Source organism: Neofelis nebulosa, chromosome 4 (assembly GCF_028018385.1).
Source record: "Neofelis nebulosa isolate mNeoNeb1 chromosome 4, mNeoNeb1.pri, whole genome shotgun sequence".
Lineage (NCBI taxonomy): Eukaryota > Metazoa > Chordata > Mammalia > Carnivora > Felidae > Neofelis > Neofelis nebulosa.
The window spans coordinates 164981551-165000822 of NC_080785.1; the positions used below are offsets into that span (position 1 = coordinate 164981551).

The 19272-nt window shown below is 42.2% G+C and overlaps 1 protein-coding gene across 8 annotated transcripts in view; it reads right to left on the bottom strand.

Moving 5' to 3' along the window:
* ADGRE1 (adhesion G protein-coupled receptor E1) overlaps positions 1 to 19272 on the bottom strand; it is a 69797-nt gene that overhangs the window by 23587 nt on the left and 26938 nt on the right. For 7 of the 8 annotated variants that reach the window (XM_058728232.1, XM_058728238.1, XM_058728239.1 and 4 more), the window contains 5 exons: positions 7181 to 7336; positions 6953 to 7072; positions 5155 to 5301; positions 244 to 384; positions 21 to 158 (listed from right to left, as the gene is read on the bottom strand). In XM_058728232.1, coding sequence (XP_058584215.1) covers positions 21 to 158; positions 244 to 384; positions 5155 to 5301; positions 6953 to 7072; positions 7181 to 7336 — 702 coding nt within the window. The remainder of the gene's footprint in view (positions 1 to 20; positions 159 to 243; positions 385 to 5154; positions 5302 to 6952; positions 7073 to 7180; positions 7337 to 19272) is intronic. The other variant, XM_058728234.1, reaches the window with a different exon arrangement.

The following is a 19272-nucleotide window of genomic DNA, read 5'->3' on the forward strand; positions in this document are numbered from 1 at the left end:
AGGCACAAGGAGATAATTACTTTTGCAGTTGAAGTTGAAGGAGCCTTCTGGATTGGGACGAAAGCCCTCCATGCAGCTACAGCTGTAGGAGCCCGGGGCATTGGTGCAGACAGAACTGGGGCCACATGGTGATGGGTCCTGGGAGCACTCATTGATATCTGCAAAGGACTCAAGAGTGTCAAACAACCCAGAAGAACGAGGACATACTTCTTTCCAGGGAGAGCCAGCAACCCCTCTTCTCACCTCTGCATTCCACGTCTTCGCCTGTGAAGTTCAGCTGTCCATTGCTTGGTGCAAAACCAGGAGAGCAGGTGAAGAAGTAGCTCCCAGGGGTGTTGGTGCATGTTGCGTTGGAAAGGCTGATGTAAAGGCACTCATCAATATCTATAGGGTTGAGAATGGGCATGAGGCAGAGCTGGCTAGAAATCCTGCAAAAGTTATGCTTACAAAGCATAGAGTTGTCACCAAAAAAAAAAAAAAAAATGGTGACCCAACCAGGGACAACATTTTCCAGAACCTTCTGCATCTAGGTTGGGGCCATGTGACTAGTTTTCACTTATGGAATGTGAGCAAGTACATTTGCCACTTCTGGGCTGAGGTGGTTACAAAGTGGGTGTGCCTTCTCCCTCTTTCCCCATCACTGGCTGAACCAGGGATTCCAAAGCCACAAGGCATATAAGGACCAACGGATGTAAGGAAATGGATCCCTATATCACCACGTGGAGAAAATCTGCCCACTGGCCAGGTGCATCTATATTGGATGGGTATGAAAGTCAGAAGTTGCTATTATATTTAGCTAGTGGTTCTCAACTGAGGGCAGTTTGCACCCCGACCCCCTCCAGGGGACATTGGCAGTCTGGAGACATCTTTGGTTGTCATGACTGGGCTGGGGGAGGGGGATGTACTACTATGATCTAGTGGGGAGAAGCCAAAGATATTGCCAAATATCCTGCAGCGCACAGGACAGCCCTCCACCACAAAGAGCCATCTGGCCCAGAATGTCAATAGTGCCAACATTGAGGAGCACTGGCCAGCTTACTGTGGCAACACGGGATTACCTCTCCTTCTGGGGATCTCTGAGGATCTATGGAATAGAATGTCCTGGGGAAAAAAATAATCAGGAAGGAGGTAAAGGCAAAACTTCTCATATTCCTATGTCAGTTCACACAACAGGAGGGGAAAACAGGCAGCATCCACTAGTGGCGTGCACAGGTACATGGTTGTTGCACTGGGCACTACCATGGAGCGCTGGAATGGGAGGTCCTTGTGGGATGAATGCAGACTAACTTGGAGGTCTCGAAGGACAGGAAAATGACCCACGGTTGGGAGGTATGGGGAAGTGATTCTCCTCCTGGTATCACAGAAACGTCTCTGACCAAGGACTGGGCTTCCAGTTGCAGACCCACTTAAGCATCAGGTAGGTGAACTCTTGTCAGAAACGACGCAAACAGTGGGGCGTCTGGGTGGCTCAGTTGTAAGCATCCAACTCTTGATTTCCGGTCAGGTCATGATCTCACAGTTTGTGAGTTAGAGCCCCGCATGGGGCTCTATGCTGACAGTGCAGAGCCTGCTTGGGATTCCCTCTCTCCCTCTCTGCCCTTCCCCCACTCATGCTTGCTCTCTCTCTCTCTCTCTCTTTCTCTAAAATAAATAAACTTTAAATGAATGAATAAATGCTTCTTTTTTTATTTTTTATTTTTTTATTTTTTTATTTTTTTGAATAAATGCTTCTTAAAAACAGCATAAATGGGGGCGCCTGGGTGGCGCAGTCGGTTAAGCGTCCGACTTCAGCCAGGTCACGATCTCGCGGTCCGTGAGTTCGAGCCCCGCGTCAGGCTCTGGGCTGATGGCTCGGAGCCTGGAGCCTGTTTCCGATTCTGTGTCTCCCTCTCTCTCTGCCCCTCCCCCGTTCATGCTATGTCTCTCTCTGTCCCAAAAATAAATAAAAAACGTTGAAAAAAAAATTTAAAAAACAGCATAAATGGAATTTATATTTTGCAAATGGAACCGGACTAGGCATATGATTTTCAAAACTTTTTGGCTGAAGAAAGCTTTCACTTCCTGCAAAGTGAAACCTATTTAGGAGGTAAGACAAATAAGAGAGATGATAATCTGACCGAAACAGGGGCTCTGAAGAGATTCCGAAGAACCCACAGTGCTGTATTAATCTACGTCTAAGGTCCCTTTCAAATTTGCCTCACTATTGTTCTGCCTACAAGAATGTCAGTAGCTGGTGAACATCAAGGTGAAAAGAAATACAACATGTGTAATGATGAGAAGCGTGCATTTCCCCAGGGGGTTGAAGAATATAAAATGTGCTCTGCAGTATGTTAGATCCTCCAAAGATGACCCCCACCAATTCTTTCATTTCCTGTGTGTACTTGTTGCTTGCCCAGTGATTTGGGGAGTATATTTCCCCTTCATTTGCCTGTCGGCTGGCCCCATGACTGTGACCAGGAGAACAGAACAGAAGGAACATTCTGGCACTTCCAAGCCCACGCCTTACAAGAACCCACAGTTTCTGCTTTCTTCCTCTTGCAGCTTCCCTTCCTGCAAACCAGCTGCCATGTTCCCAGGAAGCCCAAGCAACCATGAGGAAGGGCCCCTGAGGGAAACCAAGGGGCCCAGCTGAGCTCCCACCCAGAGACCAGCACCAACTATCAGCCATGTAAGTGAGGCCATTTTGGACCTCCCAGCAATCCTATTGCCACCCCCCCCCCCAACCATGCAGTCAACCCACAGAGTCATGAACAAGCAGAAAGGTGAAAAAGAACTCAGGCAGGAGCAATGGTATTCCCCCAGGGTGTTGGTACACACTGAGCTGAGGCCACAAAGAGTTGAGTTCCTGGCACATTCGTCCACATCTAAGCAGAAAACTAGGCTGAGTCAAAAGGATAAAAGATGCTGAGGCCATGGCAGTGCACAACCCCATCCTGACTGAAGCCAACGGGTCTCCCTGCCTCTGCTCGCACCCTCTTAAACACTGCTGAAAGGAAGTGCGAAGAGCCAGGATGTGACCCACACAAATCTTTAGATGAGGCTCTCCACGCTTCGGGATAAAATCCAAACTCCTCTTTAGAACACATGAGACTCTGCGAGTTTGGACTCACCTAAGCTCACCTAACTCATCTTTCCTTGCTAACCCCTTAGGAATTCCTGATCCAGATTCACTGATTACCTGTAGGTCCAGGAAGGCTCACTGTTTGCTCCCTCAGCCTTGAACTCCCTGGCCCCCATTCCTTGATACATCTCAATTCCTCCCCCTAAGAAATACTATGTTATCAGTAATAATAATAATGAATGAGAGGCATCCAAGTGGAGGGGTGCAAAGCATGGACAGCCTGGGCTCAGAGCTTGGCTCTGGCCCTATAGATTGTGTGTTACTGGGTGCTGTGGACTGAAATATGTGCCCCAGATTGATACGTTACATTCCCCACACGGTGAGATGGTACCTGGACATAAGGCGTTCACAAGATGATTAGGTTGATGAGGTCTTAAGATGGGATTCGTGCCCTGGAGCATCTGGGTGGCTCAGTCAATTAAGCATACAACTCTTGGTCTCTCTTCAGGTCATGATCTCACGGCTGGTGAGTTCAAGCCCTGCATCTGGCTCTGTATAGTCAGTGCAGAGCCTGCTTGGGATTCTCTCTCTCTCTCGCTCTCTCGCTCTCTCCCGCTCTCTTACTCTCTCTCTCCCTCTCTGCTCCTACTGTGAGCTCTCTCTTTCTCTCAAAAACAACTAAATAAACTTTTAAAAAGATGGGATTAGTATGCATAAAAAGAGGGAGATAAATCAGAACTCGTCCATGACCCCAGAATGAAGTCAGTCATCTGGAAGCAAGGAGGACAGCTCTCTCCAGAACCCAGCTGTGGTCTCAGACTTCCAGCCTCCACAATGGAGGGAAAATAGATCTCAATGTTGAAACCACCCTGTCTGCAGTGTTTTGTTCTGGTGGCCCTGAGCTGACAATGCACTGGGCAAGAGAGTTCACCTCTGTGTGTCTCAGTGCCCGCATCTGTCAGATAAGGATAATAATAGTTCTTCCCCCATAGGGTTGTTTGGAGCATTGAATAAGGTGTCATCTGTGAAGGACTCAGAGCAGAGTCTGGAGAATAACAAGTATGAGGTAAGTACTTGTTAGCGAAAATAAAAAATTAACTGCTAATATGTTGAGATTTTTGTGACAGACACTGAGGAAGATCCCTTACATGCACCTGCTCGAGGAACGCTCACGGCAGCCCTGTGAGGTGCACACTAACATTACTTCCACTTTTCTGATGAGGAAACTGAGGCATCACAATTGTGCAGAGTCACACAGCCTGTGAAAGGCACACCAGGATTTAAAATCAGGTTCAGTCTGGTTCTGGACTTCTTAGAAGACAGCTTCCCAGGTGGTCTTGAGTCAGAGTCTGGAAATTTGGACTCAAGTCACTGATGGCCAGTTAAGATCCTGACTCCCCTACTTCCTAGCTATTTGGCCGTGGAAGAGTTGTTTTACCACGATGGAGGCTCAGGTTCCTCATCTATGAAATGGGCATAAAACACCACTAATACCATCAGGTTGTTGGGCAGACAATGAGTACATGCCCGGAAGAGCTTAGCACCTTGGCTGGGATCCTGCCTCCAGACCTTTGTATCTGCAGTTCCCTCCTCCTGGAACACCCTTCCCCAGATACCCAATATCTCACTCCCTCATATCCGTCACATCTTTTCTCAAATATCAACTTTTCAGTGTGGCCTTTCCTTACCACTCACTCTACTAAAAGTTGACCCCTACTCCCAGTGCTGCCTATGCACCTTTCCTACCTTATTTATCTTTATTTCTTTCAGATACTCCTGGCACACATATGGCCATGCATTTATTTTGCTATCTATCTCCCTTAACCCTAGATGATGAGTTCTAGGAGAACAAATCGTTTTGCCTATGTTATTTGGTGCTGTATCCACCAGCTCTAGAAGAGTGCCTGGCATATAGTAGGTGCTCAGGAAGTATTTGTTGAATGAGTGCATGAGTGAATGGATGAGCAATTTTTGACATCAGCTTAGCAGATGAGGTCCTTGAGCTCAGCCCAGACATCCTGACCCCTCACCCACCACTGTTGTCTTTGCATGCAGACTTGGACCAGGTTCGCTAACAAACCCTTCCCACCGACCTTCACATATGTCTCCTGGGCCCTGCAAGCTCATGTTTCCACTGCTGGATTCAAATCCTAGGTTGCAGACACAAGAGTAGCTTCCAGGACTGTTGCGACAAGTTGCGTGCTCCGGGCAAGTTGCGGGGTCGGCACATTCATCCACGTCTGGTCAGTGGAGATGAAAACCCAAGACAAAGCAGATGAAGACATGAGAATAGGAGACTGCAAACAGAGATTCACTGTGCATGTTCTCCCCTTACTCCTCATCTCCCTCGCACTGAGGCTTGGCCATGAGAATAAGTTCTGGCCCAAAATATATAAGTGGAGGGCGGTGAATAGCTCCAAGACAGATGAACATAGAATGGCTGTGCTCCTTTACTCCTCCCTGCACCCACACCATGGGATGCAGATGGTGCGGTGCAGTGTGACTTTGCCACTCCTCCTCTATGATGGGAGCTTGTTTCCCCACACCTCGAATCCAGCTTGAATCTGGCCTATGACTTTCACTGGCCAAAAGAACACAGCAGAAATGATGTCGTGCCAGTTCCAAGTCTTAGATTGCTAGAGACTTATTTGCTTCTGCTCATTCTTTTAGCCCCTTGCTTCTGCCACATGAACAAGCCCTAGACTCACCTAATGAAGAAGGAGAGACAAGGTGGAAGAGAGATGGATCATCCCACAGGAGCCCCCGACACGTGAGGCAGCCCAGCCGAGATGAGCAAGCTGACTCACAGCTGACCACAGACACACGAACAAGCCCAGTACAGACGCAAGCAAGTGACCAGCAGAGCCCAACCTAAATTTCCAATGCACAGAACACAAACCTCGTATATGGTGCTTGTCTCTAGCCACTGACTTTCAGGGTGATCTGGTTTTTAGCAGTAGCTACTGCTACAAACGTATCAGAAAAATCAGAGAGGACCTCAAATATCTCTGACTCCAAGTCCAGGGGATGTGATAAGGGCTGGATCACTCCATGCCTTGCTTGATGGTGTCACCTTCCCTAAAATGAGCATGGAGAACAATAGTTCTCAACCAGATGCCGGGAGATGGAGCCCTTGCTTCTTGTGAGCAAATTCTGGCTGCAGTTTGGAAGGATGGATTCGAGGGGACAAGAATGGAGGAAGGACAAGCCCAGGGAGGATGCTGCTAAACTAATGATGAAGCCCGAACCAAGCATGAGGAAGAATGGAGAGATTCAAGACATATTTAGCAGGTAAAATCATAGCAAGCTATGATGACTGATTTAGTATGTAAGGCATGGGGTAGGGGTCGAGGGTAAACCTGAGGTCTTGAATCAAATACAATTCAGAAAAAATTCTGAAGTTTGAGTCTGAGCTCACCCTATCACGCAGTTTCTCTGTCTCAGAACTAAAGACATGTGGGGCCAGATTTTTCTTGGTTGCAGGGAAGCTGTTCTGTGCATTGTAAGGTGTATAGCAGCATCTGTGGCCTCTCCTCACTAGACAAGAGGAGCCCGTCACCACTACCAGTTGTGACAATCAAAAATGTTTCCAGGCATTGCCAGTATCCCCCTTGAAAGTTATTCCTCATGGGACACAGCAGTCCCCCCCACAATTACTCTCAAGTATTGTGTGACCCACTGCTGCACTCAGAGTAGACCCTTGACTGGAGTTCCAATCCTGGCTCTTCTACTTAATAGCTGTGTATTTGGGGGGAAGTTACTTCAATGGTCTGAGCCTTAATTTTCTTAACCCCAAAATGAAGAATATAGTCTCTAACCTCACAGGATCATCAAGTGAGGTGGTTGTTAATTAATTGAGTAGCTACGTAAAGAAAAGCAGGTCGTCTATACCTTCACAGATCGAGTTGTGAGAGATGAATCCAACCTGGCAGCTGCAATTGTAGCTTCCCAAGGAGTTGATACACTCAGCATGCTCTGGGCAGACCCCATCGGAGAGGCATTCATCGATGTCTGAGGAGCAGTGGAGGAGAGTGAGCAGACCAAAGATTGTGGCTCAGGTGAGAGACACTGCCCACTAGTGGTCAGTGTCCACCCAAGACCCATGCCTGAGAGCATTACCTGTGCATGAGAAATGACCCGGCTTTCCCGGGGTCCAGTCATTTCCAGTGGGAGAAGAGAAACCAGGCAAGCAGCTGCACTTGTATCTCCCCTGCAGGTTTTTGCAGACTGAGTTGGCACCACACGGTTGGGGGCTTTGAGAACATTCATCTATATCTGGACACAGAAAGAGTTGGAGTCACTAATTTGTTTCATCTTGTGTAGCAGATTGTATTTTCAAAGATGGTGGAAACAACATCTTCCATGCCATATGGCCTTCATTCTATGTGAACTTGTACTCCTTCCAGCAAGCAGTGCCGTCTACATTCCCTTCTTGTGAATCTGAGCATGCTGGGACTCTGAGAGTGGTGGCACTATGTCATAAAGATACTTCGCACCCCCTCCGTAGTCTCTCGAGATGCACATTCTTGGAACTTAGCTGCCATATGTGAGGAAGCCCAACCAGCCATGAAAAAGCAGTTCACATGGAGAAGAACCAACACCTCCAGGCTGAATCCCTGGTGCAGCAATCAGCCCATGGCCAACAGCAGCTTGCCAGCATTGTGTGTATGCTCTCTTTCATGTGGATCTCTAGGGGTGCCTTGTTGGCTCAGTCACTTAAGTGTCTTCGTTTAATTTCAGCTCTGGTCATGATCTCACATTTTTGAGATCAAGCCCCACCTTGGGCTCTTTCTGGGTGTGGAGTCTGCTTGGGATTCTCGCTCTCAAGAGTGGAGTTCAGATGGTGGAGTAGTATGGGGACCCTGAGCCTGTCTTGTCCCTGAAACACAGCTAGTTCAGCATCAAACCATTTGAACACCTAGGAAATTGATCTGAGGATTAACACGAAAATCTGCACAATTTGAGCAAGAGAACCTGAAAGGAATATGGTGTGGAGAGCTGCATTGGGGGTGAGAAAAGCCAAGGTTGTGCGGAGGGTAGGGAGATGATTTTATAGACAGAGGATAGAGAAAGAAAGAGAAAAGGGGAGTTTTGCACATTAGAGTCATGCAAGAAAAGCACTCCCCCTGAAAGTAGCTGGAGAGAATGTGAGAAAGAATGAAACCATTCACAGTGGACTGGATAAGAAATCTGTTCCTCAAAACCATTGATGGGAAAAAGGCAGAGGGTTGCACTACTTCCAGTTTTCTATACACAGTCTAGTGCAGAAACTGATGTTTCAGTGCTCAGTGCCTGGTGGTGTTCCAGGAGGAAGCAAAGTAAATCCCTGAGAGAAGGCATCATGGTCTGAGGGACCTGTGTGCCATATGGGGAGAAGCAGTTTCCCTGGTTGGAGTGTGTATGGTAGTGGCAATCAGCCTCCCGTGGGCAAACGTCCCAGCGGGTCCCAGAGAGCTGCCATGTTTACTGATATTGGGCCAAAGAGAACAGCTGATTGCAGCAAAACCTGGCGCCAGTTGTGTGTTGTGATTTACCGTAAACTCTGAGCCTCTGTCACTTTGCTACCATGCACACATTTTCTGGGACAGGTTGATACCTGGCCATTGCTCTGCAAGACCTTCCCCCATAAAATCAGCACAGGTCCAAGACCTGGGGTCTCTGAGTTGTGGGGTTTTGAAAACCAGACCCATTGGAGATAAGGAGGGAGGTGCCACCTGGCAGGCAGACAGCTTGGGCATGTACAGGGTAGAGGTGGGGAGTGGACAGAGGCCTGAGACAAAGGAAGTTGTGCTTGATCACATATCTGCGATGGTGCAAAATTCCCACGCCAGAGACAAGAGAGCAGGGTGAAGCCATTTTCACCTCTAGCACACTCACACTGATTCAGTCCAGTGAGCCAGGCAGTGCCACCAAGTGAAAAATGGAACTGTTACACGAACCATTACCCACCTGCGCCCTCCAGGCATATCCCCTAGAAGGCCAGTACAAATCCTTTCCACCCACTTACTCTACACAGTACGGTGTGCTTCAAAGTTTCAGTTCTAAGGGAAACTGGATCTAGCTTCACTTGGGTTTCATTTTGTTTCCTTGTTTATCTGTTTTTGTCTCTGCTTCTGTTTTACTTTATGTTATTTTCTTTTATCATTCTTTACGTTGTCTTTCTTGAATACAGGAAGAGCAAATTTTTTTATTCTATTCTATTCTACTTTATTCTATTTTATTATTTAAATTTAAACAAAATTTTAACTTCTTTTTCCTTTTCTATCAAGATTCTCTCAACAAGCAGATCAAAACATACTTAGAATCTAGCTTCCTTTATTTGATTTTTTCTTTTGTTTTTAATTTTCAAATTTTTATTCTTTATTTTATTACTTTTTTCTTCCTCCAAAATGACAAGATGGAGGAATTCACCCCAAAAGATAGAAGAAAGGACACGCAGGGATTTAATCAACACAGACATAAGTAAGAAATCTGAGTTAGAATTTAAAACCACGATTTAGCTAGGGTTGAAGAAAGCATAGAAGACACCAGAGAATCCCTTTCTGCAGAGATAAAATAACTAATATCTAGTCAGTTCAAAATGAAAAATGCTGTAACTGAGATGCAATTTCAAATGGATGCTATGATGGTGAGGATGGATGAAGCAGAACAGTGAATCAGGGATACAGAAGATAAAATTATGGAAACTCATGAAACAAAAAAAAAAAAAGAGGGAAACAGAGGAGGATCCAGGGTGGTGGAACAGCATGGAAGTTTTTTGTGTCTCACATCCATGAAATACAGCCAGATCAACACTAAACCATCCTGCACACCTAGAAATCTTACTTGAGGATTAACACAACAATCTGCACAACCTGGACCACACAACTCAACGATTGCTGACTGGGGAGAAAAGAGTTCTGATACTAGAGACTGGGTACCTGGGTGATGCCATTTTCACCCCTGGTGTGCATGCGCATACACACCTACACGCGCCACAACAATCCACACCAGTAAGCTAAGCAGTGCCACCTAGTGGAGAACAGAGCCATTACACCAAGCCCCACCCAACTGGGTCAACCTCACTCTTTAGGAACCACAAGTCTCTCCACCTGCTTAGTTTACAAACTATAAAGTGCTTCGTAGTTTGACTTCCAGGGGAAAACGATGTAATTTCAATCGTATTACAGTCTGTTTGCTGGTCCATCTATTCAATTTTCTTTTCTTTTTGTCTTTTTCTTGAATTTAGGAAGAGAAAACATTTCTTTTTATTTTCAATTTTATTAAAAATATTTTTCTTTAATTTTGTCTACTATATTTTTTAGTTTTGTATAAATTTTTCAAATTCTATTTTACTTTTATCATTTCATTTTAGTCTATTTCATTGTTTTCATTTTCTCAAATTTTCAAACTTTTCCCTTTTTTTCTTTTTCCCTTTTTTCTCTCTAATCTATCAAGCCACTTTCAATACCCAGACCACAAACACAACTAGATCTTGCATCATTTATTTGATTTTTATGTATGCGTGTGTGTTGTTTTTAATTTGTTTTAATTTAATTTTTTTAATTTTAAATTTTGTTTACCTCATTAATTTCTTTCTATCTTCAAAATGACAATGAAGGAATTCACCCCAACAGAAAGAGCAGGAAGAAATGACAGCCAGGGACTTAACCAACGCAGATACAAGCAAGATGTCAGAACAAGAGTTTAGAATCACGATAATAATACTGCTGGAGTCGAAAATAGATTAGAATTCCTTCCTGCGGAGATAAAAGAAGTAAATCTAGTCAGGAATAATTTAAAAATGCTATAACTGAGCTGCAATCTCCAATGCATGCCATGGCAGCAGGGATGGATGAAGCAGAGCAGCAAACCAGCAATATAGAGAGAAACTTATGGAGAACAATGAAGCAGAAAAAGAGAGAGAGACCAAGGCAAAAGGGTACAATTTAAGAATTAGAGAAATCAGTGACTCACTAAAAAGGAACAACATCAGAATCATAGGGGTCCCAGAAGATGAAGAGAGAGAAACTTGGGTAGAAGAGTTTATGTGAACAAATCATAGAAGAAAACTTTCCTAACCTGGGAAAGACACAGACATCAAAATTCAGAAAGCACAGAGGACTCCAATTAGATTCAACAAAAACCAACCATCAACAAGGTATATCATAGTCAAATTCACAAAACACTCAGGCAAGGAAAGAATCATGAAAGCAGCAAGGGACAAAAAGTCCTTAACCAACAAGGGAAGACAGATCAGGTTTGCAGCAGACCTATCCACAGAAACTTGGCAGGCCAGAAGGGAGCGGCAGGATATATTCAGTGTGCTGAATCAGAGAAATATGCAGCCAAGAATTCTTTATCCAGGAAGGCTGGCATTCAAATAGAAGGAGAGGTAAAAAGTTTCCCAGACAAACAAAAATTAAAGGAGTTCATGATCACTAAACTAGCCCTGCACGAAATTTGAAGGGGGACTCTCTGAGGGGAGAAAAGGTAGAAAAAATAATATCAATGAATGAATGAATGAATGAATGAATGAATAAATAGAACCAAAAGCAACAATGACTAGAAAGGACCAGAGAACACCACCAAACACTCCACCTCTACAAGAAACATAATGGCAATAAATTCATATCTTTCAGGAATCACTCTAAACGTCAATGGACTAAATGCTCCAATCAAAAGACAATGGGTAACAGAATGGATAAAAAAACAAGATCCATATATATATGCTATTTACAAGAGACACACTTTAGACCTAAAGACACCTTCAGATTGAAAGTAAAGGGATGGAGAGCCATCTATCGTGCTAATGGTCGCCAAAAGAAAGCTAGAGTAGCCATACATATATCAGAGAATTTATATTTTAAAATAAAGGCTGTAACAAGAGATGAAGAAGGGCATTACATCATAATGAAGGGTTCTACCCACCAAGAATACCTAACAATTGTAAACATGTATGTTCCAAATGTGAAACACCCAAATATATAAATCAATTAAACTCAAACATAAAGAAACTCATTGATAATAATACCATAATGGTAGGGGAACTCAACACCCCACTGACAACAATGGACAGATCGTCTAATGAGAAAATAAACAAGGAAACAATGACTTTGAATGACACACTGGACCAGATGGACGTAACAGGTATATTCGGAACATTCATCCTAAAGAAGCAGGATATACATTCTTCTCCAGTGCACATGGAATGTTCTCTAGAACAGATCACATACTGGGACACAAATCAGCCCTCAACAAGTACAAAATGATCGACATGATACCATGCATATTTTCAGACCACAACGCTATGAAACTTGAAATCAACCACAAGAAAATTTGGAAAGGTAACAAATATTTGGAGGCTAAAGAACATCCTACTAAAGAACGAATGGGCTAACCAAGAAGTTAAAGAGGAAATTAAAAGTACATGGAAGCCAATGAAAACGATAACACCACAGCCCCAAACCTCTGGGACGCAGCAAAGGTGGTCATAGGAGGAAAGTATATAGCAATCCAGGCCTTTCTAAAGAGGGAAGAAGGGTCTCAGGCATACAACCTAAACTTACACCTTAAAGAGCTGGAAAAACCACAACAAATAAAACCAAAACACAGTAGTAAATGGGAAATAATAAAGGTTAGAGCAGAAAACAATGCTATTGGAGCCAAAACAAAAAAATAAAAAACGGTAGAACAGATCAATGAAACCAGAAACTGGTTCTTTGAAAGAATTAACAAAATTGATAAACCACTAGCCACTTTGATCAAAAAGAAAAAGGACCCAAATAAATAAAATCAAGAAGGAAAAAAGACAGATCACAACCAATGCAGCAGAAATGCAAACAATAATAAGAGAATATTATGAGCAATTATATGCCAATAAAATGGGTACGCTGGAAGACATGGACAAATTCCTAGAAACATATAAATTACCAAAACTGAAACAGGAAGAAATAGAAAATTTGAACAGACCCATAACCAGCAAAGAAATCAAATTAGTAATACAAAAATCTCCCCCCAAAACAAGAGTCCAGGGTCAGATGGCTTTCCAGGGGAATTCTACCAAACATTTAAGGAAGAGTTAACACCTATTCTCTTGAAGCTGTTCCAAAAATTAGAAATGAAAGGAAAATTTCGAAACTCTTTCTATGAAGCCAGCATTACCTTGATTCCAAAACCAGACAAAGACCCCACAAAAAAGGAGAACTATTGACTAATTTTCCTGGTGAACATGGATGCAAAAATCCTCAACAAGATATTAGCCAACTGGATCCAACCACACGTTAAAAAAATTACTCACCACAACCAAGTGGGATTCATACCTGGGATGCAGGGCTCATTCAATACCCACAAAACAATCAACGTGATTCATCACATCAATAAAAGAAAGAACAAGAGCCATATGATCCGCTCAATAGATGCAGAGAAAGCATTTGACAAAATACAGCATCCTTTCTTGATAAAAACCCTCAAGATAGTAGGGATAGAAGGACCATACCTCCAGATCATAAAAGCCATATACAAAAGACCCAATGCTAATATCCTTAATGGTGAAAAACTGAGAGCTTACCCCCTAAGGTCAGGAAAAAGACAAGGATGTCCACTCTCGCCACTGTTATTCAACACAGTATTGGAAGTCTTAGCCTCAGTAATCAGACAACACGAAGAAATAAAAGGCATCCAAATCAGCCAGGAGGAGGTGAAACTTTCACTCTTCGCATATGATATGATACTCTATATGGAAAACCCAAAAATTCCACCAAAAAACTGCTAGATCTGATCCATGAATTCAGCAAAGTTGCAGGACATAAAACCAATGCACAGAAATCCGTGGCATTCCTATTTACCAACAATGAGGCAACACAAGGAGAAATCAAGGAATCGATTCCATTTATGATTGCACCCAAACCCATAAAATATCTAGGAATAAATCTAACCAAGAGGTGAAAAATATATACACTGAACTATAGAAAATTTATGAAAGAAATTAAAGAAGACAGAAAAAAATGGAAAAAATATTCCATGCTCCTGGATTGGAAGAACAAATATTGTTAAAAATCATTACTACCCAAAGCAACCCATGTATTCAATGCAATCCCTATCAAAATAACACCAGCATTCTTCACAGAGCTAGGACAAACAATCCTAAATTTGTGTGGAACCAGAAAGGACCCCGAATAGCCAAAGCAATCCTGAAAAAGAAAACCAAACCTGGAGGCATCACAATCCCGGACTTCAAGCTGTATCACAAAGCTTTAATCATCAACACAGTATGGTACTGGCACAAAAACAGACACTCAGATCAATGGAACAGAATAGAGAACCCAAAAATGGACCCACAAACGTATGGCTAACTAACCTTTGAGAAAGCAGGAAAGAATATCCAATGGAATGAAGACAGTCTCTTCAGTAAGTGGTGCTGGGAAAACTGGACAGTGACATGCGGAAGAATGAACCTGGACCACTTTTTTACACCATGCACAAAAATAAACTCAAAATGGATGAAAGACCTAAATGTAAGACAAGAAGCCATCAAAATCCTCGAGGAGAAAAAAATCCTCGAGGAGAAGGCAGGCAAAAACCTCTTTGACCTCGGCCACAGCAATTTCTTACTCAACACATCTCTGGAGGCAAGGGAAACAAAAGCAAAAATGAGCTATTGGGACCTCATCAAAATAAAAAAAACTTCTGTGCAGCGAAGGAAACAATCAGCAAAACTAAAAGGCAACCAACGGAATGGGAGAAGATATTTGCAAATGACATATCAGATAAAGGGTTAGTATCCAAAATCTATAGAGAACTGATCAAACGCAACACCCCAAAAAACAAATAATCCAGTAAAGAAATGGACAAAAGACATGAATAGACACTTCTGCAGAGAACACATCCAGATGGCCAACCGACACATGAAAACATGCTCAACATCACTCATCATCAGGGCAATACAAATCAAAACCACAATGAGATACCACCTCACACCTGCCAGAATGGCTAACATTAACAACTCTGGCAACAACAGATGTTGGCAAGGATGCAGAGAGAGAGGATCTCTTTTGAACTGCTGGTGGGAATGCAAACTGGTGCAGCCACTCTGGAAAACAATTAAAAATAGAACTACCCTATGGCCCAGAAATTGCACTACTAGGTATTTATCCAAGGGATACAGGTATGCTGTTTCGTAGGGGCACATTCACCCCAATGTTGATAGCAGCACTATCAATAATAGCCAAAGAGTGGAAAGAGCATAAATGTCCATCAATGGATGAATGGATCAAGAAGATGTGGTGTATACACACACACACAATGGAGTATTTCTCGACACTCAAAAAGAATGAAATCTTGCCATTTTCAACTATGTGGATGGAACTAGAGGGTACTATGCTAAGTGAAATTAGTCAGAGAAACACAAATATCATATGACTTCATTCATATGAGGACTTTAAGATACAAAACAGATGAACATAAGGGAAGGGAAGCAAAAATAATATAAAAACAGAGAGGGAGACAAAACGTAAGAGACTCTTAAATATGGAGAACAAACAGTAGGTTGCTGGAGGGGTTGTAGGAGGGAGGATGGACTCAGTGTAAGGGGCAGTAAGGAATCTAGTCCTGAGATCATTGTGGCACTATACGCTACTAACTTGGATGTAAATTTTAAAAATAAGAATAAAAGGAAAAAAGAAAGGGAAACAAAGGCAAAAGATTGCAATTCAAGACTTAGAAAACTCAGCAACTTACTAAAGAGGAATAACATTTGTAACAAGAGGTCCCAGAAGATGAAGAAAGAGAAAAAGGGGCAGAAGGTTTATGTGAGCAAATTATAGCTTAAAACTTCCCTAATCTGGGGAAGGACACAGACATCAAAGTCCAAGAAGCAGAGAGAACTCCCATTAGATTCAACAAAACCCAACCATCACTAAGTCATGTCACAGTCAAATTCACAAAATACACAGACAAGGAAAGAATCATGGAACTGGCAAGAGTACAAAAGTCCTTAACCTACAAGGGAAGACAGATGAGGTTCACAGCAGAATGTTCACAACAATCTGGCAGGCCAGAAAGCAGTGGCAGGATGTATTCAATGTGGGAAAAATATGCAGCTAAGACTTCTTTATCCAGCAAGGTTGTCATTCAGAATAGAAGGAGAGATAAAGACTTTCCCAGACAACCATAAACTAAAGGAGTTTGTGACCACTGAGCCAGCCCTGCACGAAATTTTAAGAGGTACTCTTTGAGGGGAGAAAAAAACAAAACAAAAAGACCAAAAGCAACAAAGACTAGAAAGAGAGTATCACCAGAAACACCAACCGTAGGCAACACAATGGCACTAAATTCGTATCTTTCAATAATCCCTCTGAACGTAATGGTCTAAATGCTCCAATGAAAAGACAGTATCAGAATGGATAAGAAAAACAACATCCACCTATATGCTGCCTACAAGAGATTTATTTTACACCCAAGAGCATGTGCAGATTGAAAGTGAGGGGATGGGTAACCATCTATCAAGCTGATAGATGTCAAAAGAAAGCTGGAGTAGCCATACTTACATCATACAAACTGGATTTTAAAATAAAGACTGTAACAAGAGATGAAGAAGGGCATTATATCATAATGAAGGGGTCTATCCACCAATAAGACCTAACAATTGTGAATATTTATGCCCCCAACTTGCAGCAGCCAGACATGTAAATCAATTAATCACACCTGTAAAGAAACTCATTGATAATAATACCATAATAGTAGGGGGCTTTAACACCCCACTTATGGCCATGGACACATCATCTAAGCAGAAAATTAGCAAGGAAACAATGCCTTTGAATGACACACTGGACCAGATGGACTTAACAGACGTATTTAGAACATTTTATCCTAAAGGTAGAATATACATTCTTCTCAAGTGTACATGGTACATTCTCCAGAATGGATCACAAATCAGCCATCTGCAAGTATGAAAAGATCGAGATCATACCACGTGTAGTTTCAGACCACAATGCTATGAAACCTGAAATCAACCATAAGAAAAAATGTGGAAAAACTACAAATACTTGGAGGTTAAAGAACATCCTATTAAAGAATGAATGGGTTAACCAAGAAATTGAAACAGAAATTAAAAAGTACATGGAAACCAATGCAAATGAAAACACAACAGTCTAAAATGTCTGGGAGGCAGTAAAGGTGGTCATAAGACAGAAGTATATAGCAATCCAGGCCTTCTTAAAGAAGGAAGAAAGGTCTCAAATACACAACGTAATCTCACACCTAAGGGGGCTAGAAAAAGAACAGTAAATAAAGCCCAAAACCAGCAGAAGAAGGAAAATAATAAAGATTAGAGCAGAAATCAATTATATTGAAATTGAAAAAGCCAGTAGAACAGATTAATGAAACTAGGAGCTGGTTTTTTGAAACAGTTAACAAAACTGATAAACCCCTAGCCAGACTCATCAAAAAGAAAAAGGAAAGGACCCAAATAAATAAAATCACAAATGAAAGAAGAGAGACCACAACCAACACCGCAGAAATACAAACCATAATAAGAGAATATTATGAGATAGTGTATGCCAACAAATTGGGCAACCTAGAAGAAATGGATAAATTCCTAGAAACATATAAACTACTAAAACTGAAACAGGAGGAAATAGAAAATTTGAACAGACCCATAGTCAGTAAAGAAATTGAATCAGTAATCAAAAATCTGCCAATAAACAAGGTTCCAGGGCCAGATGGCTTCCCAGGAGAATTCTATCAAACATTTAAAGAAGAGTTAAATCTATTCTTTTGAAGCTATTCAAAAAAACAGAAATGGAAGAAAACTTCCAAACTCATTTAGGAGGCCAGCATTTCCTTGATTCCCAAACCAGGTAAAGACCCACTGAAAAAGAGAATTACAGACCAGTTCCCCTAATGAACATGGATGTAAACATTCTCAACAAGATACTGGCAGATCAAATCCAACAATACATTAAAAGAATTATATACTGCGATAAAGTAGGATTTACTCCTGGGCTGCAGGGCTGGTTCGATATCTGAAAATCATCCAACTTGATACATCATGTTAATAAAAGAAAGGATAAGAGCCACATGATCCTCTCAATAGATGCAGACAAAGCATTTGAGAAAATACAGCATCCTTTTTTGATAAAAACCCTCCAGAAAGTCAGGATAGGAGGAACATAACTCAACATCATAAAGGCTATATACAAATGACCCACGGCTCATTTCCCTCATTTTCAATGGGGAAAAACTGAGAGCTTTCTGCCTAAGGTCAGGAATATGACAGGGATGTCCACTCTCACCATTGTTGTTAAACATAGCACTGGAATTCCTAGCCTCAGCAATCAGACAGTACAAAGAAATCAAAGGCATACGAATTGGCAAGGAGAAGGTCAAACTTTCATTCTTCACACATGACATGATACTTTATGTGGGAAACCCAAAAGACGCCACCAAAAATCTGCTAGAGCTGATACAGGAACTCAGCAAATTCACAGAAGATGAGATCAGCATACAGAAATCATTAGCATTTCAATACACCGATAATGAAGCAGCAGAAAGAGAAATCAATGAATCAATCCCATTTGCAATTCCACCAAATATCGTAAGATCCCTAGGAATAAACGTAACCAAAGAGCTAAAAGATCTGTACGTTGAAAACCATAGACAGCATATGAAAGAAAATGAAGAAGACACAAAGAAATGGAAAAGCATTCCATGCCCAAGGATAGGAAGAACAGATATTATTAAAATGTTGATGCTACCCAAAGCAATCTACACATGCAATGCAATCCCAGTCAAAATAACATGAGTATTCTTCACAGAGCTAGAACAAACTATTCTAAAATTTGTATGGAAGCAGAAACGACTCCAAATAGTAAATATTTTGGAGGTTGCAAGCTGTGTGATCTCTGTCATGACCACTCAATACTCCAGTTGTAGTGCGAAAGCAGCCAAAGATCATACACAAATGAATAAATGTGTTTGTTGCAATAAAACTTTATTTATACCAACACGTGGTGGGCTGGATTTGGCCCATGAGCTCTAGTTCACTGGGTGCTGAATAAGGTTATTCATTTCTATTGTTACGGTATCCAGGGAGCCCTCAAATCCTTCTTTCTCTTTGAGTTACAGCTCATGGGTCATTTGGCAAGCTACAGTAGTCCTGATAGACCCCGGTTTTTCATTTTGGGTTGAAATCAATATTCCCCATCTAGAGGATAATGGATACTACAGCAAGG